The following is a 22,114-nucleotide window of genomic DNA, read 5'->3' on the forward strand; positions in this document are numbered from 1 at the left end:
GAGTCAGCTGTTCAAAGGCGTTTCCACATCCTGCAAACTGTCGTGTACAGTTCTGCTCCATTCGCGTATCTCAGGAGCCGTGATACTCTTGTGTGTGCACATCTGATTGGTCAACTGATCCTAGGAGCGCGGCGATTGGCTATTAACTACGGTCCCGTCTCCTAATTGGCGAAGCCGCAGCGGATTAGGAAATAGGGGGTCGGTCAGTGAACAGGAATATGCTGAAGCACGAGAAACCTTAACGAAAGCTTCTGTTATTGTCTTGTGTCGCCGATTTTGCTAAACGTTCCAGTTGCCCTGGAAACATCATTCCGGAAATCGTCTTGGAATATTTTCATGTTCCGCGACCGACACGGCGTTAGTCTGTGAGAAGTGTTGTTTGTTTAGCTGTGCTAGCTGTGTAGACAGGCTGTCACTGAGTTAGTTACATTGAGCTGCTAGCTGAAAATGCTTTGGTGAGGGTGTTAATGTTCAGTTTATGCGAATGGGTTGTTTTATTATGATACATTTTTGCTCTTGGGACAAGTTTCTGGTTGATTGGCTCGCTGGTCAAGTAGCTAGTCGGGTTATGCAGTCAGGTGCAGTTCACTGACAGATTTATGTAGCTAGATGGCTAGCTAGGACAACAGATAGTTGGTGCAGATTTAATTAAGTCAGATTTTAGTCGTCCACTGCGTTTTGCACATTCTGGAAACATGAATCCTACTAAAAAGTCATGTCTGGTCCTTATTGTGGCTTTAGCTGTGACTTTGCAAGTGACAGCTGGTGGTGAGTCAGAGGCTCTTCTTAAATTATTAGGACAAAAGTGTTTATTTATGCGTTACCTAAAACGTTAAGCTGTTTAACATTTACATTTAATATATACAGCACGTTAATATAGTGTATATGAGCTGTAACTGTTTGGCATCTTGATTGCAGAAGTACTTCCAGATGATGAAAGAGTTGCAGAGGGTGGTGATTCTCAGGTAATACAGCCTTAAAACATAGTGATGTGACACTTGAGAAAAAGACATTAGATTCCAAGTTCTCACTGTAAAACATAACTGTATACACACAAAAAGGCTGCATTTATTTGAACAAAAATACAGAACAAAACGTAATATTGTGAAATATTATTACAATTTAAAATAAGTTATGTATTTTAATATACTTTAAAATTATAACCTTCCGGTGATCAAAGCTGCATTTTCAGCATCATTACTCCAGTCTTTATCATTCAGAATTCATTCTAATAAGATAATTTATTATCAGTGTTGAAAACAGTTCTACTATCTATTTATTTATTATTTTTGTGATACATTTTTAAGATTCTTTGAATTAAAAAAATCAGCATTTATTTAAAATATAAGTATTTTGTAATTATATACACTACTGTTCAAAGGTTTGGGGTCTTTTTTCTTTCTTATTCTTTCTTTCTTTTTGTAAGAAATTAATACTTTTATTCAGAAAGGATGTGTTAAATTGCTAAAAAGTGATAATAAAGACTTATGTTATTAGAAAAGATTTCTATTTTTAAAAAAAATGCTTTTTATTCATCAAAGAATCTTGAAAAAGGCATCACAGGTTCAAATTGAGCAGCACAACTGTTTCCAACACTGATTTTTGAAGGATGATGCGACACTGAAGACTGGAGTAATGATGCTGAAAATTCAGCTTTGATCACCGAAATAAATTACATTTTAAAGTATGTTAAAATAGAAAGCTGTATTTTACAGTTTTTTCTGCATTTTTAATTAAATAAATACAGCCTTGATGAACTTCTTTAAAAAACATAAAAAATCCAAACTTTTGAACAGCAGTGTATGTGCATGTCTGTTTGTGTATGTATCTTTAAATATGTGTTCAATTCAATCAGTTCTTAAATTAAAAAATATATATAATATATGCACGTACGTATTTATTTTTATTTTAAACAGTTTTATTTCCCTACTAATCATTTCATGTTTTCTGTCTATGGTTTTGTCAAAATCAGAGCACAGATAATAATGATGGTTCCAAAATTGTGGCGGGACATGCATATGTCCCTAAAGATGCCCAGGCTGACCACGGTACAACAGACACTGGAGCGGAGAGTGAGGTTGAGGGGGTTGAACAGGAAGACCTTCCGAGTCAACCTCCTCCACCACAGGAGCGTCATAAAGAAGGTGAGTAAATGCAAGATCGGGTCTGCAGGTGCTTCCTGAATAAGATGTAGCGTTCAGGCTTAGCCAGTAGATTTCTCTGCACATTCAGTATCATTTTATTAATCTCCCTTTGCTACTCAGCTAATCTTTTGCTCACAAATTCAAGGGTTTGATGCGGTTTATGTCATATGTCACTGAGGTTTTTACTGCATCATTTCTTCTTTGTTGTTTACCAACTTACACCTGTTTGTTGAGAAAAGAAACCTGCTCACCCATGCATTAACGTGTGTAGTTGGCTTCCTGTGAAAGTGTCTGGTTATTGTGTCATTTTCTCATTGGTGTTTATCATAGTTCCAGTGGCGATTGGTGGAACGGCCCATGGGGAGCCCTGCGTCTTTCCTTTTCTGTTCCAAGATAAAGAGTTCTCGGAGTGCACTACTGTAGGCAGGGGAGATGGTAGGCTGTGGTGTGCCACAACATATGACTACAACAGCGATAAGAAATGGGGCTTCTGTGAAAGTGAGTGAGCTGTTAATGGTTGCATACCTCAGTGTACTTTATACTGTAAAACTGAATCATACTGTTTGACTCTACAGTCTACATGAAATATAATAATGCTACTTTAGTTAAAAGCAGAAGAGTTTTTGGCATGTTAGACGCGAAAAGTGTTTTTGCTACTCTTCTGCTTTAGTAATCTAGATGTGAAAGGATCAGTGCTATTTTTACCAGCTTTTTTTTTTTTTTTATAGCACTTTCAGTTGTTACACTAAATGCATGTGTAATGTGTCCATCTGTCCTCACAGCGGAAGAGCAGGCAGAGCAGAGGAGGTTGGTGGAAGAGGCTGAAGAACAGTACCAGGACACAATTAAGATGATTAACAGCACCAACCGAAGGAGCCAGAAGAAAGAGTGAGTGCTGTGGAGCCTTACGTTTTTTTTCTTGTGGTCCTACACTACCAGTCAAAAGTTTTTGAACAATAAGATTTTACATTTTTTTTAAAGAAGTCTCTTCTGCTTACCAAGCCTGCATTTATTTGATCCAAATTACAGCAAAAACAATAATATTTTGAAATATTTTTACTATTTAAAATATATTTTAAAATATCAAATATATTTTAAAATGTCATTTATTCCTGTGATTTCAAAGCTGAATTTTTAGCATCATTACTCCAGTCACATGATCCTTCAGAAATCATTCTAATATTCTGATTTGCTGCTCAAAAAACATTTATTTTTATTTTTATTATTAAAACAGCTGACTATATTTTTTTTCAGGTTTCTTCGATGAATAGAAAGTTTAGAAGAACAGCATTTATCTGAAATAGAAATAGAAATAAAATATTATAAATGTTTTTTTTATAAATAATGAAACAAAAGCTTTTTATTTCAGATAAATGCTGATCTTTGGATCTTTCTATTCATCAAGGAATCCTGATTTAAAAAATTACTCAACTGTTTTAAATATTGATAATAATAAAAATGTTTCTTGAACAGCAAATCAACATATTAAAATGATTTCTGAAGGATCATATGACACTGAAGACTGGCGTAATGATGCTAAAAATTTAGCTTTGAGCACAGGAATAAATTACATTTTAAAATGTATTCAAATAGAAAGCAGTTATTTTAAATGATAAATAAATGATCAGTTTATTGGATCAAATAAACGCAGGCTTTGTGAGCAGAAGAGACTTCTTTAAAAAACATTAAAAATCTTTTTTAAAAACTTTGACTGGTAGTGTATTTCAACAGTTTTCCTGTTATTTTTATTCCTTGAACCTGCAAAAAAACTGTACTTTAAGTCTTCTAATAATTCAAAGATACACCTTTGTACCTTACCTACCCCTAAAGTGTGCAAATTTGTACCTTAAACGCCCATTCGCAACAAGGAAATTAACTACAAAGATAACTATAACAATATTTATGTTGAGTTCTGTATTCTGTATTTCAGGTTGTATGACAGACTTCTGAAAGTTGCAGAGATGGGTCATGCCAAGGCCATGGAGAAGGTGGCATATGCCATGCTGTTTGGAGACTACTTACCCCAGAGCATTCCTCAGGCCAAGGAGATCTTTGAGAAACTGGCACTGGAGGGCTCCCCTAAAGCCCAGACTGTAATAGCATCTGTTTATTAACTAAATGTCATCTTTCTATCTTAATACTGATGCTTTTTTTGTCCTGTGACTCATTTCAAGCCATTTCATAAGAATAGCAGCTGTGTGTGGGGTTGTTTTATCACTGCAGTACTATTGCATCAGGAAAACTTTATTTCTTTTTTTAATATTGAGGACCCAATTTTCAATTTGTGTTCACACAGGCACTTGGTTTCCTATATGCTGCAGGATTAGGGGTGAACTCAAGTCAAGCAAAGGTATGCTCTAATGACATTTATTTAGAAAGCACAGCTTGCTTATTTTAATTGTGAATGCTTAATGAAAATGCTGTATTTTATTTAATTGCAGGCATTGGTGTACTACACTTTTGGAGCTTTGGGAGGAAACCTAGTAGCACATATGATTCTGGTAAGAAGAATGATTCTCTGTTCTATCTTTTAAATAAGGGAGGATCTTGTTCCACCCAGGAAATTAGATTTGATGACTTGCTTATCGTATGTGTCAAGTCTTCATTTGACTTCGCATATATCAAGTTGAGGGTCTAAACAAACCTATTGAAATTCTGACCGACACGTTGGCTCAGTTACATGAAGCAAAGTTGAAACCTCAGATCCTGTGGCACCATAATTTATCCATGACTACTTTCTTAATGCATTAGTGCTGTTGCTTGTGTTTGGCCTACATTTCCTGGCTGTGCCGTCTGCTAAATGCCACAATGTTTTTTATTTTTTTCAGGGCTACAGATATTGGGGAGGTGTTGGGGTTCCTCAGAGCTGTGAATCTGCTCTCACTCACTACAGACTAGTGGCCAATCATGGTAAATCTTGTCACATTTCTATGCAGTCCTCATACATACACTTATACTTTCTCATCACATACTGCTCACCAATAATCACTCAGTTGTTCTCACTCAGTCCAGATCTGAACTCAGTGATGATTAAGTCTTGTAATATCAAAGTAACCCAAGACATCTTTTATTCTTTTTTATTAGTGGCCAGCGACGTGTCCCTGACAGGGGGCAGTGCAGTACAGCGGATCCGGCTCTTAGATGAAGTGGAAAATCCTGGTTCTAGCAGTGGAATGCTTGAGGAGGATTTAATCCAGTACTACCAGTTTTTGGCTGAGAAAGGAGATGTGCAGGCACAGGTAAAATAAAACCATTTTGATTTGTTTGTAAGAATTTCAACCTGTGGCATTGTTTGAAGTTGAACATGGACTGTGTCACTACAGCTAATGTATTAATGGCCTTTTGATCTGTGTTAATTTTGTTGACAAATTTCGTATTTTTATTTTTTTTTTACAGACAATAATGTAGTAAAACTTGTTTTGAATGACAAAAACTATGATGAAAATCCTTTGACATTTTTGTCAACAAATAAAATTGCGATGAAATTGAGGGAGGGACAATTTAGAATGAGATCCAGTCAGAACCAATCTCCTGCGTGGTTAGGGTGTTAGATGCACACATTTGAACTGTAACATAGTCTATTTATCTATACGGCGGGATATAAACTAGGATACACTTGCTGCATGTCTCAAAACATTAAAAATGTCTTTTGTGTCACATTAATGGAGAAATACACACAAAATGATGTTGAATTGTCCATTTTGATGAGTATTAACGCAAACACACTTTACGTTACATCTCAAGTGAATGTAAACATTTGGGAAAATTTCAGATGTGGATCAGTACATTGCATCTGTGCTTTTGGTTTTAAAGGGACAGCAACGTAATTTAGTTGCTATTGTCTGCCATTGTTGTTAATCAACCAACAAAAGAGACAGAAAATCACTGCTATTGACTGAATCCAAACTAGTCATTAAAGGATTAGTGCACTTCTAGAACAAGAAATTACAGATAATTTACTGACCTTGTCATCCAAGATGTTCATGTCTTTCGTTCTTCAGTTATAAGAAATTGTTTTTTTGAGGAAAACATTTCAGGAATTTTCTCCAAATAGTGGACTTCTGTGGTGCCTGTGAGTGTGAAATTCCAAAATGCAGTTTAAAGCAGCTTTAAAGGGCTCTAATCGATCCCAGCTGAGGAAGAAAGGTCTTATCTAGTGAAACAGCCGGTTATTTTCTACTTTTTTTTTTTTTTTTAACAATTTATATACTTTTTAACTACAAATGTTTGTCTTGTCCAGCTCGCGATGCGCATGTGTACTCTGTGCACTCTGGTTTAAGACATTTAGGGTATGTTGAAGAACCCCCCGTCTCATTTTCTCTTCCAACTTCGAAATTGTCCTACTTTGCTTTGTTTTACCTTTTTTTGTAAAGGCCTTCGACATACCCTAACTCAGTGGTTTTCAAACCCCTGCCCTGCACATTTTGTATGTCTCCCTCATCTAACACACCTGATTCAACTCATCAGCTCGTTAGTAGAAACTGCACAACATGAATTGAGTGTGTCTGATAAGGGAGACATACAAAATGTGGAGGGCAGGGGTGCTTCTAGGACCGGTTTGAAAACCACTGCCCTAACTATATTGAACTGGAGTGCACATAAGTACACCTGCACATCGCAAAGCTAGACAAGACGAGCATTTAAGGTTTAACAAGTATATAAATTGTACATGTTTTTTATTAGAAAATAACCATTTCACTAGATAAGACAGCTGGGTTCTTTCTCGGCTGGGTTTGTTTAGAGCCCTTTGAGGCTGCATTTAAACTGCTTTTTGGAAGTTCAAACTTGCGGGCACCATAGAAGTCCATTGTATGGAGAAAAATCCTGAAATGTTTTCCTTAAAAAAAACCAAAAAACATAATTTCTTCACAACTGAAGAAAGAAAGACATGGACATCTTGGATGACAAGGGGGTGAGTAAATTATCTGTAAATTTTCGTCCTGTAAGTGAACTAATCCTTTAACTAAACTGTAGATTTAGTCGACTAAAACTAGACAAAAGCAATTCAGATGACTAAAATATGACTAAAACTAAATGGCATTTTAGTCAAGAGACTGTGACTAAGACTAATTCAAAATTTGCTGTCAAAATGAACACAGCTTTTGATCTACTACAATGTTTTTGATTATTACCATGACATTTTAATTTTTTGTCTAGGTGGGTCTGGGCCAGTTACATTTACATGGAGGACGAGGTGTAGAACAGAATCATCAGGTAATTTTTTTTTTTTTTTTTTTTTTTTTTTTTAGGGGCTCTGCCATCTTATTTGCATTTTGTCCAATGATTTGAAGTAATGATTTTATAGTTACTTTCTATTTGTCATTAATTTTCAGCGAGCATATGAGTACTTCAACCAAGCAGCAAATGCAGGAAACACACATGCAATGGCCTTCCTTGGAAAGGTATAGACTTAGTCCTTGTTATTTTTTAGCTTTCCTGGACTGTAATTGAGTGATCTCACTCTTGTTTTAATTTTTCAAACTCTGTGTGTCCATCTTTCTTTCTCTGACTCACATTCTGTTGTCTCAGATGTATTCTGAAGGCAGTGAGTATGTGGCTCAGAACAATGACACAGCCCTGCATTATTTCAAGAAGGCTGCAGACTTGGTGAGAATCTTTTTTCTTTTTTCTTTTTTCTTTTTTCCTTGTCAAGATTCAGAAACGGCATATTTTCACTGTTCACCTCTAATCTGTAATTTTGTTGGCATCTTTTAGGGAAATCCAGTTGGCCAGAGTGGCCTTGGTATGGCTTACCTGTATGGAAGGGGTGTTCCTGTGGTGAGTTTCCTAGATGAGATGAACATTTTGTGATTACTGAAAGACATTCGAGTCATTGTTTCTTCTCAATGCTGCAGAACTATGACCTGGCACTGAAGTATTTTCAGAAGGCTGCAGAGCAAGGCTGGGTGGACGGACAGTTACAGCTGGGAACCATGTACTACAGTAAGTGTGTGTTGGACAGAGATTGCATGTGAATCATTCCACAAAAACACCAGAATTCATAATTCATGAGGGTTTTTTTTTTTTTAACATTCCCTTCATCTTAAATGTTACATTTGATATAGAAATATTTTTACAAATACAGTAATGCATTAGTTAACCTAAGAAGTTTAATATTCATGTACTCAAATTTAAAACAAATTTGGAAAAGCTATGAAAATTTATGTTGTGAAATTTTGCTCTATATATATTTCTTCAGAACGTTTTTCTTTTCCCTCTTTCTACCTGCATGTCTAGTGAACTGTTCCGCCACTTCAGCTGCGATTTATCTTATTTTTATCTTAAATCACGGCTGACTCCTTTTAGTTTAGTTGCCTAGGTGATTGTTGCTATGACAAACTCCCACCTGCATTCTGCTTTGACATGATCTTGACAAACATTGAGGACTGAGAAGTGTGTTAGTCATGTCAGCTGGTGGGTGTTGAGAGTATGAAAAGTGAATTCATGATTTTCACTTACTTCATATTTTAGATGGAATCGGAGTGAAACGTGATTACAAGCAGGCTCTTAAATTCTTCAACCTGGCATCTCAAGCGGGTCACATCCTAGCCTTCTATAATCTAGCCCAGATGCATGCCACAGGGACTGGGGTCATGCGCTCCTGCCACACAGCAGTGGAGGTGAGACATTTTCATCATGCATATAGCCATGTTTCATAAAGCTTTTCTGATAGTTGACTGTATATATATGTTTGTGAAACCAGCTCTTCAAGAACGTGTGTGAACGTGGCCGCTGGTCTGAGAGACTCATGACAGCATACGGAAGCTTTAAGGAGGGCGACATGGACTCTGCTCTAGTACAGTATCTACTGCTGGCCGAACAGGGTTACGAGGTCGCCCAGAGCAATGTGGCCTTCATCCTCGATCAAAGTGAGTCAGTGCTCTGCCACTACCACCAGAGGGTGCTAGACCCCCAACACCTACATGCATATCAAAAGGATAGTTTTTAAAAAAACAATAATTCTGTCATTAATTACTCACTGTCATGTCATTCCAAACCCATAAGACCTTCAGTCATCTTCGGAACACAAATTAAGATATTTTTGATTTTTGATGTTTTTTTTAAAGATTTTTTTTTAATTTGTGCGCTCTCTGACGCTACATAGACAGCAACTACCATGTTCAAGGCCCAGAAAGGTAGTAAGGACATTGTTAAAATAGTCCATGTGACATCAGTGGTTCAACCTTAATTTTATGAAGCTCCGAGAATATTTTAATGTAATTTGAATTGTTTTTAAACCATATTTTTATTTTAAAAATATATGAAACAGAACAAGAACATCTTAATATGTATATGCAGTATATGTATACTTTAAATGTCTTGCCATCTTCCCTGACCATAGTCTGAATTTTTAAAAATTTTTTAGTAAAGAGCAGATTTCCCATACTTGTGAAAAGGTGGCAATTTTACTTTTTTACTTATTTTATTTTATTTTTAAAAAAAAAAGCATGAGGAGTCATGGATGTATGACTAATTTTTAAAAATCTTAATTATTAAAGAAACGCCATGGTCACAGAATCTTTGTGAAGCTAAAGCAGTCTGCATAGAAAGCCTGAGAGGCTACTTATAAAGATGTTCCCTTTCTGTTTATTGTCCCTTGGTAAATTAAAACCCAGTTAAATTAAGCCATTTCACTTTTGCAAAGATAAATTTAACTGTGTGTCTCTGTCTGTATATTTCAGAGGGGTCACAGATTTTCAATGAGAATGAAACGTACCCACGGGCTTTGCTCCACTGGACCAGAGCAGCTGCTCAAGGTTAGACTGTTCTCTTCAACCCACACATTCACTCTAGTAAAATGCCAAAGTGCTTTGATGACCTTACAACCATTATAGTGAGACAAATATAACCGCTTACTACATGGCTCTCTCAAATACTTGATTCTGATTGGTCACTCACAGCATCCTCCTGTCTCACATTTCAGTATCATTACTGCTAAAATGCCAAGGTCTGTCATGAAACTCTAGATGGCGTAGGCTGATGGGACCACAAAATGATGATATTCACAGCGTTAAACTACTTGGTACAAGCTGATTGGTTCATGTTGCATACGCAGCCAATGAGCTTTCTGCTTTATATATAAACGGCTGGTTAGCATTCACTAGAGCATTTTGCAGTGCGCTTTCAAAGTTACTATGAAACCCTCCACTTCCCCAGCTCCACGTCTATAGATCTGCTACGAGTTATTATATATGCTATTTGTGCAGCAGCAGTATGTCTTAAATACTCACAGCACTGTATCTGTGTATGTATCAGCAGCAGCAATAATCTACAACAACAGCAATAACCAACAGCAGCAGCAATTCAGTGCATTACCATGTTAAAATCTTCAGAGCGTTGTCATGATAGAACTTTATTTTTCTGTTGTTCCTGGCAGCTAATCTTCTACACGCAGCTACATAATCACTGTTGTAAAATAAACTTAAAAATATATATATATATATATAGCAAGTGTTTATTTGCTCTGTCAAGCTGTTGAACAACTAGGACCTCTGTAAAACGATCTGTTCTATCTTTTGTTTTGTTAATAGGCTACACAGTGGCTAGAATCAAGCTGGGTGACTATCATTTCTACGGCTATGGCACTGATGTGGACTACGAGACTGCAGTCATTCATTATCGTCTGGCATCTGAGCAACAGCATAGTGCACAGGCCATGTTCAACTTAGGCTATATGCATGAGAAGGGCCTTGGTATTAAACAGGTGAAATAGCCATGCATTTTTACCCAACAGCAAGCATGTACACTACCGTTCAAAAGATTGGGGTCTGTGAAATGCTTTTGAAAAAAGTCTTATGTACACCAAAGCTGCCTTTTTTTTTATTCAAAACAGTAAAATTGTGACAAATTACTATAGCTGTTTTCTATTTTACTATTTTCTATTTCACTATTTACTATTTTACTATTTTAAATAACTTTATTAACGTTTTCTATTTGAATATATTTTAAAATGTAATTTATTCCAGTGATTACATTCCATTTCAAAGTAGATGATCCTTCAAAAATCATTCTAATATTTTAATTTGCTCAAAAAGCACTTTTTAAATTATTATTATGTTGAAAAAAGCTGAGTAGAATTTTTTAATGTAAATTTTTGTAATGATGCTGATGAAATCACAGAAATAAATTACATTTTAAAATGTATTTAAATAGAACACCGTTATTTTAAATAGTAAAAACATTTCAAAATTTCACTGTTTTTGCTATAGTTTGGATCAAATAAATGCAGGCTTGGTGAGCAGAAGAGACTTCTTAAAAAAAACATTAAAAATCTTACTGTTCAAAAACTTGTGACTGGTAGTGTATTTAAAAATGTAATTTATTCCTGTGATGGCAAGTCTTCAGTCTTCAGTGTCACATGATCATTCTACATGATCTTTCAGAAATCATTCTAGTGTGCTGATTTGGTGCACAATAAACGTAATCAGTGTTAATCAGTTTTGAATTATCAGTTTGAAACCAGTTATGCTGCTTAGCGTTTCTGTGGAAACAGATTTTTTTCAGGATTCTTTGTTAAAAAGAGTTCAACAGAACAGCATTTACTTGAATTGCAAAACTTTTGTAACCTCATAAATCTCTCCACTGTCACTTTTGGTCAATTTAATGCATCCTTGCTGAATAAAAGTATTAATTTCTTAAAGTATAGTGTATACATTGCACTCATTTTTTGGATTGTTCCTCCACAGGACATTCATCTGGCTAAACGTTTCTATGACATGGCTGCAGAAGCCAGTCCTGATGCCCAAGTTCCTGTGTTCCTGGCCCTGTGCAAGCTGGGCCTCATTTATGCACTACAGTACCTGCAGGATCTCAATGTAAGTTAAATATGTCAGTGAGGATCAACCTGAAATCTGATTTGTCTAAACTCAAGGAATAACATGAATCTTTATTCTTTTCTTTTTTTTTTCTTCAGCTGAAGGAGCTTGTATCTCAGGTTGATCTTGACCAGCTATTAGGTCCAGAGTGGGATCTGTACCTCATGACTGTCATTGCTTTGCTCCTGGGCACAGTAATCGCATATCGGCAGAGACAACACCAAGCCGTACCTAGAGCCCCTGCAGCGCCCCCTAGACCTCCAGCCCAGGCTGAGCAGCCAGCCGGAGAGCCTGAAGAACAATGAGAGAGAGCAGAAATCAGGGTGGAGGTGAAGGAACAGGACTAGGATTGCGGGAGAACGAATTGAGTGTTTCTCTCTCCCTAATACAGCCGCTGACACTTACGCCCTGCTGTGGTCTTTAATCCTATAAGCCCCAAAGGAGCTTTCAAGACTCTTGTTGCCCTGTCCAGCCCCTCTTTAGTCTTTTAACTGTGGCTTATGGGGAAGAACTAGATGAACTACAATATCTTAATTGTGCGCCTCAGGGTTTTGCCAGGTGAAATAACATTTGTGCAAATCAACGCTCACTATGTGGGGGGAAAAAAAAGACAACATTGCTGAATGAACTCCATTAGTTGTTTCTGCTTCCGCTTGCCACTGTGCTAAAAGCCAAGGATCGAACCTATTTTGTGCAACCCATTCAGATTATTATTTTTTTTTGGTACAAATTCGGACTTGGACACCATGCCTCTTTGGGATGCGAAGTCGATATGTAAAAAGTTCATACTCTCAGCATGCTTTAATTTAAGTGGCTTTTTTTCACAGACAAGAAATTATTTATAAAGTCAGTATTTGGACAAAAGTAGTTTTCACCAGCACAGATGTAGATTTTACTGTCTTGATTAAAACGTGCACAGTTATATATGAATAACCTACATGGTAAGTAATTTAAGGTTAGCGGTCTTTCATAAGGCTTTTAATTGCCATAAACGCTCACCTTGCCAAATCTTGATTCATTCAGATGACTACTGCCCTTGACCTCCTTTCATTGTTACAAAAGTATGTCTGTAGGGTGTTTATGATAAAGATTTAGTGCAATTATGGCTGGTGTCCAGTATGTTTCAAATTGTTGAAGCTGTAGTTACCTCAAAGCTCATTCTTCTCACTCGTTCAACCTTTCCAAAATGGGATTTATATTCCTCTGCATACAAGAAAAACTATTTAAATTGATGAATGGGTTGCTGTATTGCTATAATGCTCGCTTTTTGGCATTACAAGACACATTTTCCTTTTTTTATTTCAAGATCAATACTTTGAGTGCTCACAGAAATATTTTTGATGATTTTTGTGCAAGATCTGTAGCTTTGTGAAATCTATCATCAACCTTCGGAAGTTGATTCGTTTTGGGATATGGCTGTTTGTGTGCTAAATCTCAGTTTTAACTTCTTTTTTTAGAGGAAAACTATTTCAGATCATAAAATTGCGAGCATGTCTAGAATATCTATTGATTATTTGGCGATGGTGTCTGTCGTTTCAGGTAATGTAGCAATACCACAACTTTCGATGTGTAAAAAAAAAAAAAAGATCTGTAATGTAAAGCATATGTATGTGAATAGGATGTAAAGAACTGTTTTCTTGTGAAGATTCACAGAGCATTAGTTTGTTTTTGCAGAGTTCTCACAATTCAGCAATGATTTGAAGCTTTGAAAGTAATATAACAGATTCTTCCTTGTTCCATGTCAATCAAACCACTCAAAATACTGATATAACAACCGATGAGTCTTAAAAAGGAAATGATTACATTTTCAAATGGCAATGTTTCTAAATAACTAATAAAAATCAATGGGTTCACAACTGAATGTAATTTCCTATCTTAATATAATTAGACCTACAGATGCTACTCAGTCCAAACAAACATCCACTCTCTACAAAGATTCCTGGTCCCGATCTGAATTGAGCTCCCAGTCTGTTTCTCCCAGGCCCCAATGCGACACGGTTTCTATTAAAGCCCTCTAAAGTTGTGAATGGTCACCAGTCCTCTGGTAGTTGCATGTGCGCCCAGATCATGCTTTATGTCGGTGGGCCTGAACTTCGTCACTCAGCTGTTTTGGGTGGGGGAGATAAAGGGGCGCTGATATAATGGCCCCGTTCTCTCTGCACGCACATCCATTGTGCTAACCCGCTTGGAAACGCTCCACCATGGAGTGGCTTTTCATTGCCGTGGCAACCTGCTTGCTAGCCCTCTGTCCTGTCAAAGGTAAGTGCTAGAAGCATCCAGAGCTGGGAAGACGAGCTGGAGCGTAGGGTCCACGTTACATGTGTGAGATTCATCTGGGATGAAAGAACGAGATGTTTGTGTGGACCTGTGTTGAAGGCCTCGGTGCTAGCCAATAGAGGCCGGACTGTCATATTTTGATCTTTTAAGTCTAAAATGCTCATGGATCTTACTGTTTTCCCAAAGGTGATGAGTGGAGACTGGAATATGAGGAAGGACTCAGTCACTACAGCGAGGAAGCGCTTAGAAAGGTGCGTTTGTGTTTTGTGATAGAAATGTTTTTATCAGCATCATCAAGGATGTTGTTGTGTTTTGGATGTCATATAAGGCCATAAATACAGGCTTTTGACTGGTTTATCTTTAAAAACGTTTTAGTTCTCCGGTTGGTCTATGGTGTGGTCCGTTCCCTGAATGATGTTTTAGTTGTGTCTTCACAGAAACCAGCTTGTTATTTCGTTACAGGAGTTTCCCGAGAAGACCAGGCCAATCAGTTTCAAGCACCCACCTTTCATGTGTCCTGACATGAGCCCCTCCTCTTCTGTGCCCACCTCAGGTAGGCTGGTCTAGGATCAGTGTTTTGCCCACAATGTGTGATGAATACAGACTACAGTTTTTAATGACATTTTTCACATTTTCTTGGTCATTTGTACATAGATGCTGATGTTTATCATTGTTGATGAATGTTAGCTCTTGTACTACAGGCAAACTTCATTACAGCAGCATCTTTAGATCATGTTTTGGTATCTGATTTTCTGATTCTGTGTATCTCTATTGTAGTTGAGCTGGTAAAGCCAGCGGATATTAAAGTGATTGCTGCCCTTGGGGATTCACTGACAGTAAGTGTGATTCTTTCCTTTTTCTGTTTTAAAGAACACTCTTTAGTTAGGTGACGACAGAATTAAAAGGATAGTTCAGGCAAAAATGAAAATACTGTCATTAATTACTCATTGTCATGTCGTTCCAAACCCATAAGACCTTTGTTCATGTTTGGGTATTCTTGTGGCATCATAAAATCATGGTTGAACCACTGATGTCACATGGACTATTTTACTGATGTCCTTACAACCTTTTTAGGCCTCGAACGTGGTAGTTGTGTGTCTATGCAGGGTCAGAAAGCTCTCAGATTTCATCAAAAAATTCTTAATTTTTGTTCCAAAGATGAACAAAGGTTTTACATAAAAGTGAGTATTAATGACAGAATTTTCATTTTTGGGTGAACTATCCCTTTAATTCTACACTACCTTTAAACACCTTCATTTTTTGCGGCAAAAATAAGGTAAACAACTAGTTTTTTACCTTATTCTGTCATCATTTCATGTTGTTCCAAACCTTTATCTTCTGTGGAATACAAAAGATGTTATTATGAAGAATGTTGGTAACCAACCAGTTTTGGTTACCATTGACTTTCATTGTTTGGACAAAAAAAACAATTGGGTATTTCTCAAAATATATATTTTTTTTTCCACAGAAGAAAATTTCACATAGGTTTAAAACAACATAATAGTGTGAAACGACTTTAAGCAGATAGCAAATTAAAAACAAAATAATTAGTAAATGATGCATTTACTTATAATACAGTTGTGTGTGAACAAAATAATAATAATCTCTAATAATAGTTATTGTCTCACTTGTAGACAGCCATTGGTGCAAATGCAACAACTGTTCTTGGCATACCTATTGAATTCCGTCACGTGTCTTGGAGGTAAGAGTATAAGTAATATTAATGTTACGTTTTGTTTCTGTATTAGAAATAATGTGGCTTTTATTTGCCAATAAAATGTTCGTTTTATTGTGATTCTTCCATATTTTAACAGCATTGGTGGCTATGGATCCTTTCAAGATGTCATTACACTGGCAAGTACGTTCTTTTGCCTTAAAGGGATAGTTCACCCAAAAATGAAAATTCTGTAATTACTCACCCTCATGTCGTTCCAAACCCGTAATACATTTGTTCATCTTCAGAACACAAATTAAGATATTTGATGAAATCTGAGAGCTTTATGACCCTGCACAGACAGCAACGCAACTGATTTGTTCGAGGCCCAGAAAGGTGGTAAGGACATTGCAGCGTTCAAATTGTGTCAAAGCTCTTGGGGGGTCATTTTCTGCCCCCATATCTTGAAGTTTGTGATCATTCTAAATGCATTTTATTAGACTGAATCACGCAGTGATAGAGTTGTGTCTGAAATAGCACACGTACGTCTGCAAGATGTCTTGTAAAGATCACTTGATCTGAAAAGCATCTGCTGTGGACAAACATCTGACAGATGTTTGTAAGTTGAGTTTTACATACATTCTAAACCATAAACATCTTAAAGACATCTAATATACGTCTATCTGACATCTGATAGGAAACGTCCTATACACACATTGCAGATTAGCAAACCCTCTTGCACTCAAATACGTCTTGCAGATGTAAATGCAGACGTCAAATAGACGTCTCCGAGATGTATGTGTGCTATAATCAGCAACGCTGTGAAAACGTGTAAAAATAAAATATGATGTAACATGAACAGGTCTAAATTTAATACAGCAATCAAATCTTTTTATTTAATTTTCATTTTTACTAGTTTTATGAAAAACCACGTGACCCCCCAAGTATATATTTTTGTGTGTTATGGGGGATCCCTTAATGCTTATGGGAGGTCCCCTTCAATTTGTACACTGGGGCATCGTAAAAATAGTTCATGTGACATCAGTGGTTCAAACGTAATTTTATGAAGCTACGAGAATACGTTTTTTGCACAAAGAAAGCCAGAATGCAAAGAACCCGGATGCGCTGCACCTTGTTTACTAACAGAGGATGATGCACGCTGTCTTTGTAAGCGTGTCTAAAGATTTCAGCAGAGAGGATGACTTGCAATTTTTGCCCAGCTTTACTTATTTGAACCAAAATATACAGACAATGAACTAAGAACGATATACGGTCTACGTCATAACGCCGGCTCCTGCGTCAGCAGCACCACACGTATGCGTCATGGTACTCGTGAATAGTTGAAGACTGACACAGAAGAGTAGTTGTTGAATAAAGTGTTTTTTGTTTGTTTTATTTGCACAAAAAAGTATTCTCGTAGCTTCATAACATTACGGTTGAACCACTAATGTCACATGGACTATTTTAACAGTGTTCTTATTAACTTTCTAAACATTGAATTGCTGTCTATGCAGGATGAGAAAGCTCTCTGATTTCATCAGAAATATCCTAATTTGTGTTACTAAGATGAACGAAGGTCTTCAATCAGAAATCTTCATAGTTTGATTGTGAAGTGTTTATAAAAAGGCTAACTGCATTGGTGACCTAGACTGTTCTGTGCTTATGATTTAGATATCATTCGACTCTTCAACCCCATCTTAGTCGGACCTGCCCCAGCTAAGACGGTCCATGGGACTCCGGCTCCCCTCTGCGAGACTGGATTTAACCTGGCTGTAACTGGACACAACACCTTGTAAATGCCAGTACATCACTAGACATTCTTCATAAATGGTTGTTACAGATGAAACTTGATATGCTATGAAGATTTTTTTTTACCTTAACTGTGTTTTTCATTTTGCTGTGGTATTTTATCAGTTGATGATATGAATTTTGCTGTCTTCCTAGTAATCTTCCTGAACAAGTCAGACATTTGATTGACACTTTGAAAACGTATGAGGTAAGTTGCATTGCTTTTGAATATATATGAAATACAGATGGTGAAATCTGGGCGTTGTTATGATATTTATTTATTTTTTTCCATCTTTTGCTACAGGATATTGACTTTGATGAGGACTGGAAACTGTTGACCATTCTAATTGGGATGAATGACATCTGTGATTACTGCAAAGACAAGGCATTGCTTACAAAGCTGTTTCTTTGGCAAACTACAGACTGAAGATTCTTCTACAGTATTGACAAATTTTGTTCACAGTGTCAAAGCAGGAACTAGAGGAGGCTTAAGATAAATGTTAAACTGATTGTGAACAGAGATGCTCGTAAAGACGATCATTATCAGCATTAGTAGTTGTATTGGTGCTTACAAATGTTTGCTTTTTGAGAAATGGCAGTTCTAGCCTAGTCAAAGTGCCGAAGTGACCTTTAAAGACTGTTCTGTGTTCAGACATATTGTCCTGTAGGAGTGTGTTTTTGGAGCCTCTAAATTTGTTCTCTATTTATACACACAGTCCCTGTTTTCAGTGGAGAACTTTGTCCATTACATGACTGTGTCCTTGGAAATGCTGATGAATGAGGTAATTTTCTGAGATTTGAAGCCATTTGAATTGAATGTACTGTACCATATATTTTAAATTGCTCAAAAGTTAAAGTACTTTAGTAGTTAAAGTACAAAACATATTTCAATTAATTGTGTTTCTTTTGAACTTTATTTTTTTTAACTTAAAATTAAGTTTTCGCAAATATATTACGTAGCGCAAATGTTTCCATTATTGATGATAATATAAATGTTTTTTGAGCACCAAATCAGCATATTATAATAAATTCTGAAAGATCATGTGATACTGAAGACTGGAGTAATGGAGTAATGTTGAAAAAATGGCTTTACCAATATTTAACACAATTATTGTTTGTACTGTATTTTTTATCAAATAATTGGTAGTGTTTTTGAACATTTTCTTTTAATTTACCTTTGCAGGTTCCTCGAATGATAGTGAACGTGGTCCAGATCCTGCCGATGGAGACCCTGAGGGAAGTACAGAAGCCTACGCCAGGATGTCTGCTCCAAAGGTACAGGGAATTGAATCAAGCTTTTAAAATTGAGTAAAGATAGAAAGCGCTGTCTTAGATGATGATTGCACATGAAAAGTGCATATGCAATGCATATCTAGTCAATTTCAAAATCATTAAATCAAAACTCTATTTAAATGTTGGTTAACAACATTCAGGCTGTTTTGCTTGAGATGGTTGGAATGTCATCTTTATTCTTTGAGTGCTACAGGATAATTTCTCTCCTATTCAATGCTCTGATCTCTTCAGGTCATTCTGTTCCTGTCTGGTGAAGCCTGCTGCGGGATCTGCTGATCTGAAGGAGCTGGTTGGAGTCAACCTAGAATTCCAGGTGTGTTTGCTTTCAGAATTATTCATAGAGTTCTATTACGAATCTGGAATTTTACACTGAATGACATCGAATGACTTTTGTCTCAGAAAGCACTGGAGCAGCTCTTGCACACTGACCGTTTCTTTAAGAATGACTTCGCTGTAGTTTTGCAGCCATTCCTGAAACAAGCAGATCCTCCGAGACTCCCTGTGAGTAGTGACCACTGACTTTTTAGTAATTACTATAGTCTGTGGCATTTTGCTGCTAGTTTTGCGTTAAGGTTTAAATGGTAAAGTTTACGTTAAAATATGAATGTGCTGTTCATAATTTGTGCTTTTGTATTTTCCTCTGATTAGAATGGGAAGATTGACATGAGCTTTTTTACTCCGGATTGTTTCCACTTCACCATGAAAGGACATGAGGAGTTAGCCAAGGGACTGTGGAACAACATGGTAACAACTTAAACTTTAAATAAAAAATATAATAAAATAAAATAAAAATATTTAGAATATAAACTATATAAAATAAAGAAAATAGAAAATCAAATATTTTACAATATTTAGAATATAAATAATATAACATTAAGAAAATATAAAATAAAATAATTTACAATATTCAGAATATAAATAATATAAATTAAGAAAGTATAATTAGAATATAAATAATATAAAATTAGGAAAATATAAAATAAAAAAATTAAAATAGAAATACAGTTTTAAAAATATAAAATTAAATAATTTACAATCTTCAGAATATAAATAATATAAATTAAGAAAATATAAAATAAAATAATTTACAATATTTAAAATATCAATAATATAAAATTAGGAAAATACAAAATAAAATCATTTAAAATATTTAAAATATCAGTAATGTAAAATTAAGAAAATACAAAATAAAACACAAAATAAAATAAAAAATTAAAGAAGACAATATAAAATAAAAATAAAGGAAATATAAATTTAAAAATGAAATAGAAAATATATAAAATAATATAAAATTAGGAAAATAGAAAATAAAATCATTTAAATTTATTTAAAATATCAGTAATGTAAAGTTAAAAAATACAAAATAAAATCTAAAATAGGCCTAATATAAAATAATTCAGAAAAAAAAAGAAAATATATAATTTAATAAAATATATGTAAAATATAAATGTAAAATTAAGAATATATAAAATAAAATATTCAGAATATAAATAATATGAAATTAAGAAAATATTCAGAATATAAATATACATTTTTAAAAAATATATAAAATAAAATAATTTAAAATATTTAAAATATCAATAATGTAAAATTAAGAAAATACAAAACAAAACGTAAGATAATATAAAAAGTAATAATATAAAAATAAATAATATAAAATAAAAAGAAATAAAATAAAATGAAATAATTTAAGATATTTAAAATATAAATTATATAAAGTTAAGATAATATTTAAATAAAATGGAAAAAAAAGAATAAATGAAATAAAATATTAAAAAGTATAAAATATCATTTTGATGTGCAGTGCAGAACATTTGAGGTATTTTACCAGTACAACCTCTGATTATGTGTCACTGTCATACAGCTACTGTATGTCATTCTAAAATCTTTTCTCTCATTTTTTGCGGGGCAAGTTTCAACCTGAGGGGGAGAAGTTCATGGTGCAGAGCTTTTCTAACCCTATTGAGCTCATTTGCCCCCCTGTGGTAAGAACAGATTCTTAGTGTAATTGTATTACACCATTATGTCACTATAATAACATGATGTGTTGGATTTTCTGGCTAATTCCATTATTGCATGCTTTAATTGTCTTTCATGCTCAAACTGACAAATCCCAGAGTCATCCGTACATTTACACCAGACCCAGTGCTGCAAAGTCAGGCCCATCGCTTCCTGAGATGCCCCAGTCAGCTGGCATCAGACTAACTGTTCTCCACCTCATCTTGGCTTTCCTTCCACTGTGGTTGGCTGTTAATCTGGCCTCCTTGTAGGACATCCATATGGAGTATCGTGGTACATCATGTCTGCCCACCCGATGTTCTACTTGGGCTGGATATCAATGCTTTCAACCATTGAGGATCTATTCTGAGACCTGAGCCACTGCAGGACGATCTATGATAAAGCGGAAAATGAGGGAGTAAAAGATAAATAACACGTTATCAGTCTAAAATATGGCAAAATATGAAGACTTGGTTAGAGTCAATATCATATTTAATTGCTCTGTAGAGTTTATGCAATGGAAATGGGAATGTTGAAACCTCAGAATAGAAAAATATACGCTAATGTGATGACCTTTTCTGATATACCCAACCAAAATAGCACAAGAGCAGGTGCAAAGCCACTTTTAGCTCTGCGTAATGCTGCTATAATTAATTTAGGTACGGAAGGTAACTGTGTAAGCTAATTCCGGATGGTTTGAATAAAAACGGCCAGAGGTTATATTGTAAACTCATTAAGCCTGTGTCGATAAAGGAATTGAATGTTGACGGAGAACAACTGTTTTGCTTCTGAGAACATGGTGCAAAGTAAATCTTAATGCCCACAGTAATGAGATAATTGCTTTGGATGCTGCAACATGAGAAGTGCTTATGGTCTTCTCAAATAAAGCTTTCAGAAGGGATGCTTACCTGTTTTCCTTCCTTTTTATGCATTGAAAGTATGTTTTTCTATACAGCTGAAGGTTATTCGTGGTTTGTTGAATGAATTCCTCCATTACCAATCAAAGATCTCATATTTATAGTTGTTAACGAAAAAAGTAGGCCTATTTAAAATGGTTATAGGAATGGTTTCTAATAAACATGTTGATGTTTTGTCAGTCTGTTTCATTCTGTCCGCATTTGTCCAAACTTAGCTGAGTGCTTAAT

The 22,114-nt window shown here is 35.5% G+C and overlaps 2 protein-coding genes across 2 annotated transcripts; both read left to right on the forward strand.

Annotated features, from left to right (window-relative positions):
- The first annotated feature begins 180 nt into the window (after positions 1-180).
- sel1l (SEL1L adaptor subunit of ERAD E3 ubiquitin ligase) lies at positions 181-13,820 on the forward strand. Its single transcript, XM_051138942.1, has 21 exons — positions 181-768; positions 919-965; positions 1,973-2,144; positions 2,475-2,642; positions 2,927-3,032; positions 4,075-4,237; positions 4,441-4,494; positions 4,586-4,645; positions 4,973-5,054; positions 5,229-5,383; positions 7,302-7,358; positions 7,478-7,546; positions 7,674-7,751; positions 7,860-7,922; positions 8,000-8,087; positions 8,616-8,764; positions 8,848-9,013; positions 9,827-9,901; positions 10,676-10,848; positions 11,831-11,959; positions 12,058-13,820. Exons 1-21 carry the CDS (start codon positions 696-698, stop codon positions 12,262-12,264), a joined length of 2,334 nt encoding a protein of 777 aa, XP_050994899.1. The 5' UTR covers positions 181-695; the 3' UTR covers positions 12,265-13,820.
- Positions 13,821-13,919: 99 nt separating this feature from the next.
- si:dkey-177p2.18 (phospholipase B1, membrane-associated) lies at positions 13,920-22,028 on the forward strand. Its single transcript, XM_051138943.1, has 15 exons — positions 13,920-14,487; positions 14,699-14,789; positions 15,014-15,072; positions 15,871-15,938; positions 16,051-16,094; positions 17,562-17,682; positions 17,835-17,886; positions 17,983-18,063; positions 18,395-18,460; positions 18,862-18,953; positions 19,203-19,284; positions 19,371-19,472; positions 19,620-19,715; positions 20,885-20,956; positions 21,089-22,028. Exons 2-15 carry the CDS (start codon positions 14,747-14,749, stop codon positions 21,239-21,241), a joined length of 1,131 nt encoding a protein of 376 aa, XP_050994900.1. The 5' UTR covers positions 13,920-14,487; positions 14,699-14,746; the 3' UTR covers positions 21,242-22,028.
- Positions 22,029-22,114: the final 86 nt, after the last annotated feature.

This window comes from Labeo rohita, chromosome 20, assembly GCF_022985175.1.
Source record: "Labeo rohita strain BAU-BD-2019 chromosome 20, IGBB_LRoh.1.0, whole genome shotgun sequence".
In the NCBI taxonomy this organism is placed as follows: Eukaryota; Metazoa; Chordata; class Actinopteri; order Cypriniformes; family Cyprinidae; genus Labeo; species Labeo rohita.

Bases quoted from the DNA above. Each gene is read 5' to 3' on its own strand.
- sel1l (XM_051138942.1), top strand. From the start codon at position 696: ATGAATCCTACTAAAAAGTCATGTCTGGTCCTTATTGTGGCTTTAGCT. The intron at 4,495-4,585 runs GTATGCTCTAAT...ATTTAATTGCAG, and splicing joins TGAACTCAAGTCAAGCAAAG to GCATTGGTGTACTACACTTT. The intron at 9,902-10,675 runs GTTAGACTGTTC...TTTTGTTAATAG, and splicing joins GACCAGAGCAGCTGCTCAAG to GCTACACAGTGGCTAGAATC.
- si:dkey-177p2.18 (XM_051138943.1), top strand. From the start codon at position 14,747: ATGTGTCCTGACATGAGCCCCTCCTCTTCTGTGCCCACCTCAG. The intron at 18,064-18,394 runs GCATTGCTTACA...TTATACACACAG, and splicing joins GTGATTACTGCAAAGACAAG to TCCCTGTTTTCAGTGGAGAA. The intron at 20,957-21,088 runs GTAAGAACAGAT...GACAAATCCCAG, and splicing joins AGCTCATTTGCCCCCCTGTG to AGTCATCCGTACATTTACAC.